At 40.5% G+C, this 10887-nt stretch overlaps 1 gene segment (V, D, J or C); it reads right to left on the bottom strand.

The window, feature by feature from the left end:
* Positions 1–4224: 4224 nt before the first annotated feature.
* Positions 4225–4735, bottom strand: LOC120567898 (the record flags this gene model as incomplete). The annotated part of the segment is given in 2 exon segments: positions 4225–4535; positions 4623–4735. Coding segments are annotated over 2 exon segments (357 nt in total), but the record flags the coding sequence as incomplete, so codon positions are not given.
* Between the last annotated feature and the right edge of the window lie 6152 nt (positions 4736–10887).

Here is a 10887-nt window from a genome sequence, read left to right as displayed (position 1 = left end):
TGGGAGCAGTAAGGGGAGAGAGCAGCAGTCAGTAGGAGAACAGCAGTCAGTAGGTGGGAGAGCAGTAGTAGGTGAGAGCAGCAGTCAGTGGGGAGAGCAATGTCAGTGGGAGAGTCAGTGGGAGAGGTCAGTAGGAGAGAACAGCAGTCGTAGGGAAGAGCAGCGTGGTGAGAGCAACAGTCAGTTGAAAAACTAGGGATGCACCGAACCCAGATTTTTGGGGTTCGGCCGAATACCAAACCCACTGGTTAAGATTCTGCTGAACACCAAACCAAACTCTTCTCCCATCTTTTATCTTTTATTTTATTTGTAATATTTTATTTTTAATGTAATACATACTGTATACATATACTTTACTTATATTGTTTATATTCTATATAGAGAATGTGTGAAGAGCACCAACAACACCAAAACAAATTCCTTGTATATGTTAAAAACGTACTTGGCAATAAAGCTTTTCTGATTCTGATCCTCAGTCCATTAGTAAACACATGAATGAAGTAAACACATGAATGAAGTAAACACCGTCCACAGCCTCTTAAATAGTTAAATTTAACAACTTATTGTTGAATTCACACGCTCTTTACACATCGTTCGAAAGCACATCGCTATCGCCAACTGAGTGACAATTTTGTTTTTAGCTGTGACTGTCCTTTTTTACCTGAAGTTGCTGCGTTTTGGCTGCTGTCTGTAGATTCCTTCATGCACAACTCATATGCAAATGTCTTAACAGCGGCGATGTTGTGTATTGTTTAGGGCCCTTTCCCCCACGAGACAAATCGGCATTGCAAATTGAACATGTAACTGGACTTGAATGGCCTTCCTTTGACTGAAAGTACTGCACAAGTTCCATTTTCACTTTCTCAACGCCTGCTATATTGAACATTCCACCTAATGCGCCATCATTATGTCGACCAGCATAGTGTACGAAGTGCAAGCGTAACTCTACAAAAAGTATAGAAGTAACAAGAGCGTTCAATCCAAGATGGCGGAGCTGCAGTTCGGTCATGGGTGCGTTTGTTGCAATGGAACGTTCTATTGAGTTCCGCCTCTTGTTACTTCTATACTCTTTTACAAGAGCAGAAACTCAACACAACGTTCGCCTCTTTTTCTCGAATTTCGCCTCTTGTTACTTCTCGTTGGAAGCGTTTGGTTCGGTGTAAGAAATTCTAAAGTTTGATAGTGCCCGAACTCTGTCAAAAAGCCCAAAGTTCGGCCGAACCCGAACTCGGTGCATCCCTACTACAAACCAATCAATTATAAGTATCTGGAGACGCAGCTCACATATGTGATGACGACAGGACGTAGTTTTGTCACATATAGATCTTTAGTGCGCTTGCACAACTGCAGTGTGAAACCAAAACTTACCGGATCAAATATATACAATGTAACAAAAACATGAAACTTGGTCCGGACCTTGGTTCGGACTATTGTTGTGAAAACACCCATATTTCTTTCTAGAAAGTCTGAAAGTAAACTGAGACTTAATATTTCAACATGTTACATGTTAAGCTCTTTTCAGAATGTTTCTTGAATATGAAGTGACAGTTTAGTATCTTTTGGTCCTCTGCAGCCGTTTGAGGTCAAATTCAAAGAGTTGTCGGGGAAGCTTTTCTTTTCATGAAATTCTTAAGTTAGTAAAATCTTTGGCGGTAAAAATGTGATTCTACTGAGTTCTTCTGATTTCGGAGTTGTATTAGTTAATGTTTCAGTGTCTATTTAGGATGCAGCTCAACATGTTGAACAATGGAAGGAGATCATTGTGGCCTAATGTCCCACAGGGTATGAGGAGGATTTAGTAGGTAAGTCAGTGTCCATGTATTTGTTGTCATGGTGTCTTGTGTTTGAACCATCATACAGTTGGTTTGTCATTGATGTGGATTTGCTGCTCATGTGAATCCTCCCACAGTGTTACATTAGCAGCTGTAACCACAGGGACTCTGATAAAACTGGAATAATCAGAATCCATCTGATATGAAGCTGTGGTTTGAATACCACTTCCCTCCTCTTTGAAGAGTAGTCAGATATCTGTGTTCAGGTTTTTATAGATCCTCTTCTACACTTTATATCACTGTGTTTCTAGAGCACAGTAGTAGAGACCTGTGTCTGCCAGGGTTAGTCTCTTTATGGTCAGTTCAGTTGTTTTTCCTGGTATTTTGGATTCATATCGCTTATCTGGGATATATTCGGGTGTGCCTGTTGCTCCTCTCCAGAGTATAAACTGAGGTGCCTGAAGGTCAGAATGAGGTCTGTACCAGTGGAGATTAATATATTTCAGGAGTTCAGGATCATTTGATGTTGTCTCAAATTCACATCTGAGTGTAACAGATTCTCCTTCTCTTTTACTGACTTCATCTCCTACAGGAGAGATTTTGTCTCCAGCTATTAGTCCTGAAAAAGTAGAGAAAATGAAGTCATTAGACTAACATTGTTCATGAGGTTGAGAGGAGAAGACAGTGGAAAATGCCAGCTGTGCAATGTTTCTCTGGACAGAAACAGTTAAACTTATTTTGTAAGTTCATATAAATCTTTAGAAGATAATAAAACCATGTTGTTCTTTGTATCTTACCAAAGAAAAGAGCAGCAAAAATAATCCACAGCCAATGTTCCATCTCTACAACAAGGTTTAAATCAACAGGAGAAACTAGCTGATGTTCAACATTCAGTCTGAGAATTGTTCTCTTCACAGCAGCACTTATTATTGACTGAATGGTTGAACACAGTAGTGCAGTAGAAGTAGCGCACCTCCTACTTGATAATGTCGCCCTCTAGTGGAGGTACAAAGTTCAGTACAGCAGTGTAGAAAAAAAATTCTTCCAGCAGCTTGTCAGTGTGTCAGCTTGTGTTTTTGTACAGAGACTGTGGGTTTGCTGTCACTGTGGGCCTCACAGCACAGTAGTACAGAGCAGAGTCTGTCACTGCAGCAGAGGAGATCTGAAGATACATTTGGGTTTTATCCTTACTTACATAAACAGACAGTCCAGAGGTTGTATTTTGCATTATTTCTCCTGATTCCAGATGAGAGATGAGGAACTCTGGTGGCTTTCCTGAATATTGTCGATACCAGAAAAAAGAATCAGCAGAACCTTTGGAGTATCTGTAGGACAGAGTAACAGAGCTGCCTTCTAAACTGTTCTCTTCTTTCTGGACTGGAGTGAGTTCTTCACAGCTGACACCTAAAGGAAGAGATAACTCTGTTATTTTGTGTTGTACAATGCTGAAATAACTCACATGCAGATATTATTGGAATATAACTTTTTCATGCTGTATAATCTAACATACCTGTTAGAATGGAGAGAAAGATCAGAGAAAACAAACAATGCTGCAGTGACAGCATGTTGAATAAAGGTAATGTTGATGGTTTGTGTATTGATCTCTGTTGAATATAGAAGTTCCTCTCTCTTCTATAGTTCAGTAACAGCTTAGCTCCTCCCTGAGTCTCTCCGTAAAGTGATTCTAGACTCCATCATGAAAAATATTGTAGTTTATCAGTATGTGACTCCCTCTGGTGGATGTTGTGGAGTATTGTGTTGTCTTTGCTCCAAAGGTTTTTGTACAGAGTTTTGGTGTTTCCTGTCACTGTGGGCTGCAGAGCACAGTAGTACACAGCAGAGTCAGACAGCTGAAGCTTCTGGATCTTCAGAGGAAAGGACTTATTCTTGATTGTGGCATCAACTCTCTCTTGCTCTTTAGAAATATCAGTTTTTACACGTTGCAGCATCATCTTTGGGTAATCATTTCCTTCTTGTTTGTACCAGAATAAATAGGGAAACGTGACACTGGTCTCAAATGTACAGCCAAGAGTAACTGTCTCTCCTTCAGTAGTAATGACATCTCTTTTTGGCTGGGTCACTCTGTCTTCTCCTTTACACTCTGGGGAAGAAGAGAACATGCAGATGAAGAGATGCATTAATACATATGATTGATTAAAGGAGAACAATCAGTATTATAAATAGTTACCTAGCCAGAGAGTCAGAATCAGGATGTTAGTCAGCCAGTGTTTCATGTCTGCAGTGAGAGGGGAGGAGAGAGAGGAAGAGCATTGATACTCTGATGGATCTGGGCCTTCTCATCATTGGTCCTTCCTCGTTATCGTCTGTTGAGGAACTCTCAACAATTTGTGATTGTCTTGAAGTTTAACAGTGTGTGACTCCCTCTGGTGGATGTTGTGGAGTATTGTGTTGTTTTTGTTCTAAAGGTTTTGTACAGAGTTTTGGTGTTTCCTGTCACTGTGGGCCTCAGAGCACAGTAGTACACAGCAGAGTCAGACAGCTGAAGCTTCTGGATCTTCAGAGGAACTGATGTCTGGTTGATTGTAGCATCAAATCTGTAGATGTGGAACTCTGGAGCATTATCTTTTGTGTTTGAGTAACGCTTAAGCATATACTTTGGGAAATCATTGACTTCTTGTTTGTACCAGAACAAAGTGGGATATGTGCTACTGGTCTCAAATGTACAGTCAAGAGTAACTGTCTCTCCTTCAGTAGTAATGACATCTCCTGTAGGCTGGGTCACTCTGTCTTCTCCTTTACACTCTGGGGAAGAAGGGAACATGCAGATGAAGAGATGCATTAATACATATGATTGATTAAAGGAGAACAATCAGTATTATAAATAGTTACCTAGCCAGAGAGTCAGAATCAGGATGTTAGTCAGCCAGTGTTTCATGTCTGCAGTGAGAGGGGAGGAGAGAGAGGAAGAGCATTGATACTCTGATGGATCTGGGCCTTCTCATCATTGGTCCTTCCTCGTTATCGTCTGTTGGGGATCTATCAACACTTTGTGATTTTCCTGAAGTTCAACAGTGTGAGACTCCCTCTGGTGGATGTTGTGGAGTATTGTGTTGTCTTTGCTCCAAAGGTTTTTGTACAGAGTTTTGGTGTTTCCTGTCACTGTGGGCCTCAGAGCACAGTAGTACACAGCAGAGTCAGACAGCTTAGCTGAGGGGATGTTCATGAGGATTTGTTTGTCCTCCACTTTAATCTTCAGTCCAGGTATTACATTATTGTTGATTCCTTCTTTTCCTAAAGCAGAGTTGGAGATGAGGAACTCTGGTGGTTTTCCTGGATATTGTCGGTACCAGAAGAAATAATCACCCAATGACATTTCCAAATATTTGTAGGACAGAATAACAGAGCCGTCTTCTAAACTGTTCTCTTCTTTCTGGACTGGAGTGAGTTCTTCAAAACTGACACCTAAAGGAAGAGATAACCGTTATTTCATGTTGTAAAAGACTTAATACATGTTTCCCATTCATATGTTATTAGAATATAACTTTTTCATGCTGTATAATGTAACATGCCTGTGAGGATGGAAAAAAACATCAGAGAACACACACAATGCTGCAGTGACAGCATGTTGAATAAAGGTAATGTTGATAGTTTGTGTATTGAACTCTGTTGAATATAGAAGTTCCTCTCTCTTCTATAGTTCAGTAACAGCTCAGCTCCTCCCTGAGTCTCTCCGTCTCCTCGTAGCTCTGTATTTTAACTTCTCTCAGTTAAACTACTAAGGTAAAGTGATTCAAGACTACATGATGAAAAATATTTATATTTAACAGTGTGTGACTCCCTCTGGTGGACGTTGTGGAGTATTGTGTTGTCTTTGCTCCAAAGGTTTGTGTACAGAGTTTTGGTGTTTCCTGTCACTGTGGGCCTCAGAGCACAGTAGTACACAGCAGAGTCAGACAGCTGAAGCTTCTGGATCTTCAGAGGAACTGATTTTAACTTGGAATTCAGTGTAGATGAAAGTCTCTCCTTGAACTCGTCTGGTGTGTTCCCTTCATCCCCTTGAAAGCGGCTCAGAATGAATTTGGGGCTGTTGTTTCCATCCTGTTTGTACCAGAAGAGATAATTACTAGTTGTACTGCTGTTATATAGACAGCCAAGTGTTACTGCCTCTTCTTCAGTAGCAGTCACATCTCCTTCTGGTTGCAGCACGTTGTCTTTTTGTGCTCTGCATTCTGTAAAACAGCAACAAACAGAATCAGTGTGCTGTTAAAGAATCATATCAATGTTGGATTGATATCAAAGAAACAGAGTTGTGTTCATACCAAGGCTCATAGCAGCCAGCAACACTGAGATGAACAGAGGCTTCATATCTGCAGTGTGGAGTAACTCTGAGCTACAGCAAGTATAAAGAAGGCTGTGATCTCTCTGTTTAGTCTTCATCAACACTAAGTTGGTGGATTAGAAGGAGGAACCTGATCACAGTGACAGGGCTCATTCACAGCCCTGGGTTATTCCCCCTACTGTCAACTTTACACCTAACACATTTTGTGCCTCTCTCCTTTCCTAGTGTAACATTTCTTGTATAAAGTGATCTTTTTCAGCTGACATGGTTCCTGTTTTACAACAGGTGCAGATTCACTTTGTTCTCTACGTATAAAAGGTGGTAATTGTAGTGAACCTGTACATGCCTTTTGATATTTCTTTCTAGAAACACTTTGTGACTTTGTGACTGGCCACTAATGTATGTCTGTTTTCTCAAAGGGGGACCATTCCAGTCACTGTTTTCTACGGTTATTTTACCATTTTGTTTCTTTTTGGTTATTTGCCTTGGTTGATTATTTTCTTGTGGTTTAATTTACAAGTGGTCTTTAGATATACTTTTTATGGATGTTTTGACATGGGTTTCTCTCCTCAATTTATGTTTGCTCACAGCTTGATCCTGTACAAGGCTGGGTCCGTGTCGACACACTGCCTCCTCCTGGTGAGACTGCACTGGGTGACACTCTGTTATGTTGTGCATATGTAGCCCTCGAAACTGTAGATTTTGTCGTGACTTGCTTTTTATGATAATTTGTAGGATATTTTGTATGACTTGATTTTTGTTGTGCTTGCATGATATTTTGTAATGATATTGCGTGATACTTTAGTTGGTGGTGTAAATAAGTGTAGAAATAAGTGCATGTCATTGTTGTCGTTAGGGTGGCCTTCTCTTTCTCTTTCTGTCTCCCGCCGTCTCCGTGGTGTGTGGCGTGCCAACCCGACCTTCCTACTTTGAGGAGAGTAAGACCACATGTATCTGCCATCTAATTTGTTTTATTATTCTGTCAAATTGCCATTTTAATTGGAAATCTTTTAAACTCTGTAATGAAACCAAACTTATTTTTGTACAATATTTGCCTCCTGTAAATTGTCCTTGTTAGGGGAAAACCCAGAGTTGGTCACACATCATACTAATTAATATAGTAAGGGTTCAAAGGGTTCCTCCTAACCCTCAATAGGAGGTGGCGTTGTCAGGTTTGAAAGGTTTTATGTTGCTCCGGCACTACACTAAGTTGGTGGATTAGAAGGAGGAACCTGATCACAGTGACAGGGCTCATTCACAGCCCTGGGTTATTCCCCTACTGTCAACTTTACAACTAACACATGTTGTGCCTCTCTTCTTTCCCTAGTTTAACTTGTCTTATAAGGGACTGTTCATTTTTTTTAAATAAGGGGTTACTAGAAGAGTTTTGATATCTTTAGTCAAAATAGACTTGGCCCTCCCTTCGCCAGCAATACATTTTTCTATGACCCTCCAACATGATTTGGAAAAAAACCTCCCCAACAATCTACTGATGCATTCTGTACTGGTTTGTGCAAAGATGATAGTGGGGGCTCGTCTTTAAGTTAAAGTTAATTATACTTTAGTCTTGCTTTAGTATTTTAGATAACCACAACTGCAACATATATGACTTAATCTGTCATTTTTCATTGAAAATCAGGCACACAGGTTTAACAAAACTGAAAGTCGGCAAGATAAATGTGTATCAGTCCGTTTTTCATTAAAACTGGGGTTTTCCATGTCAACTTTTCCCTTCAGGCTCTTTTTACCTGACAACAGGCCTTTCTTCCTGGACACCTTTTCCACAAATCAGGACACTGAACATAGTTTCCATAACACAGATTGTAACCATCACTCCTCAGTGAACTGCCATACTCTGGGATCATTTTTCCTAGTTAAGTACCGTTATGTAATTATCATTTTGGATTTCCAGTTATTTTATGAGTCTATTCCCACTGAAACAAGTAAATAAGAACATCAATTTAGTAAGAAAGTAATAATATCAAACAATGGTGGGCTTATTGTACATAAATATATTTTTTTCTCTTCATTTGAAAGTCTGAGAGTGTCTGGCTGGAAACATTCTGGCCCTTGGAAAAAAGTAATTGATGACCACTGCCTTAATCTATGAAATAAAATTAGCCCCAAATCCCACCTGTGTAAAACATTGAACATTTAAGTCCCATTCCACCCAATCAAACACCTTCTCTGCATCTAGGGGTAACAGTTCAGGCGTGTCATTCTAAGACTTTGAATTTATGTCAAAGAGCCAATGAGTGTTGGAGAATAATGTCTACCTTCCATTAATCCAGTTTTGATTGGGTAACACAAGGAAAAAGAGGGTCTTCTCAAGGCATTTGGCTATACATTCTGCGAGAATTTTGCAACTTTTTTGCACTTTTCAGAATGTTTTCTTGGTAAAGAAATAATCTTTTGGTCCTCTGCAGCCATGACAGGTGAAAGTCAAATATGGTGGAGTTGTTAAGGGAAGCTTCTGTTTTCATTAAATTTAATAAACATCAAGTGAATTTTTTTGATGTCTGAAAATAATAACTACCAATGACTAATCTAATGACTAATCTATATATATATATACTAAAACACTTTATCATAGACACTCAAAGCGCGCCGGGGGCAGGGGACTCTCTACGACCACCAATGTGTAGCACCCGCCTTACGATGCCAGACGCTCACCACACATTAGCTTGGTAGAGAGGGAGGGGAACGGTATTTTTTTATTGGTGGGGAAAACCGAGTACCTGGAGAAAACCCCGCACACAGGGGAGAACATGCAAACTCCACACAGAAAGGCCCGGTACCTTCTTACTGTGAGGGGACAGTGCTAACTATTGGGCCACAGTGCTGACTAAAGAGTTGTATTTGTTTTTCAGTGACCTATTTGGGATGTTGAACAATGGAAAGAGCTCATTCTGGAATAATGGTCTGCAGGGTATGAAGAAGATTTACCAAGTAGTTTCTCATTGATCTGGATTTGCTGCTCATGTGAATCCTCCCACAGTGTTACATTAGCAGCTGTAACCACAGGGACTCTGATAAAACTGGAATAATCAGAATCCATCTGATATGAAGCTGTGGTTTGAATACCACTTCCCTCCTCTTTGAAGAGTAGTCAGATATATGTGTTCAGGTTTTTGTACAGCCTCTTCTACACTTTGTATCACTGTGTTTCTAGAGCACAGTAGTAGAGACCTGTGTCTGTCAGGGTTAGTGTCTTTATGGTCAGTTCAGTTGAGTTCTCTGTTGTTATGGATTGATACCGCTCATCTGGGATATAATCAGATGTGGAGTCTTTTGCTCCTTTCCAGAGTATAAACTGAAGCCTTAAGGTCAGAATGATGTCTGTACCAGTGATGGTGAATGTAGTCTTCATTAGTCTCATACACACATCTGAGTCTAACAGATTCTCCTTCTCTTTTACTGAATTCATCTCTTACAGGATATATTTTGTCTCCAGCTATTATTCCTGAAAAAAGTGGTGAAAATGAAGTCATTAGACTGGACAGTAACAGCTGAACTATTTAGAGATTTCTGAACAGTTTATAAAATTCAGATGTTATTAAAATAAAGGTTTTCATTTCTGCAGTTTATATAAATCTTTAGAAAATACTAAAACCATGTTGTTGTTTGTATCTTACCAAAGAAAAGAGCAGCAAAAATAATCCACAGCCAATGTTCCATTTCTACAACAAGGTTTAAATCAACAGGAGAAACTAGCTGATGTTCAACATTCAGTCTGAGAATTGTTCTCTTCACAGCAGCACTTATTATTGACTGAATGGTTGAACACAGTGCAGAAGTAGTACACCGCCTACTTGATAATGTCTCCCTCTAGTGGAGGTACAATCTTCAGTACAACAGTCTAGAAAAAAGTCTTCCAGCAGCTTGTCTGTAGGCTCGTTCGAGATGAACTGCTCCTCGCCTGTAAAGTAGAAAAGAGCAGGCGGCAGCAGCCGGGGCGGTGACAAAAGTCCGCTCTCAAGTCGGACAGTTTCCAGCTGATTCCAGCGGCCTTCAGGCTGAACAGAAAGTGACAGAAACTATGGGGTTCCTTTTGTGCCAAAATTAAGTCGACATGCTATCTGTCTATGCTTTGTGTCGTCTTCCATGTCTATGTGTCTATTAACTGTATATGTCTTTGTCTGTCTGTCTATGCTATGTTGTCTTCCATGTCTATGTGTCAATTAACTGTCTATGTGTATGTGATTGCCCACATGACTCAACTTTTGTCTGTGTCAACTCAACTTACTCCTGTCGTCTGTCCTTGCGGTTTGACTGTGTCGTCTTGCTGTGTCAATGCTGCATGTGTCATGACTATGTGTTGTTTCACTCTGTCGCTGCTTATGCGTCGCTTGCTATGCGCCGCTTGCGGTCGCTGGCGTTGCTATGCGTCGTTGCTATGCGGTCGTTGCTATGCGTGTGGCGCGTCGCGTCGTCTTCTTTGTTTCGTTTTGTTGCTTTGTGTCATTGCTGCGCGTCATGTCACTCTGTCGTTAGCGCGCGCTAACATTAGCTAGCAAGAGTTCTGGCAGTTGATGTCACGCGATCCCAGCATGCACCAGTCAATATCAAAACACTGCCATCGAAGCTGAGCCAGAGTTAGCTAGCTACGTTACTTGCTAGTTGTACCCATTGTAGATAGCTATCTGGCTAGATAAATAGATAATTTATTGATTCCAAGGGGAAATAATTTGCTGCCTATTTCGCAAAACGCCTTGATTCAGCATGGGGGATAGCTGCGTGCCGCCGGATGCCAGAACCATCGGAAAAAAGATAATGGATAGCATTTTATAGGATTCCTAGCTAAAGATCCCAAGA

Source organism: Perca fluviatilis, chromosome 11 (genome assembly GCF_010015445.1).
Source record: "Perca fluviatilis chromosome 11, GENO_Pfluv_1.0, whole genome shotgun sequence".
Classification (NCBI taxonomy): Eukaryota; Metazoa; Chordata; class Actinopteri; order Perciformes; family Percidae; genus Perca; species Perca fluviatilis.
This window is presented reverse-complemented; position numbering and strand designations above follow the sequence as displayed.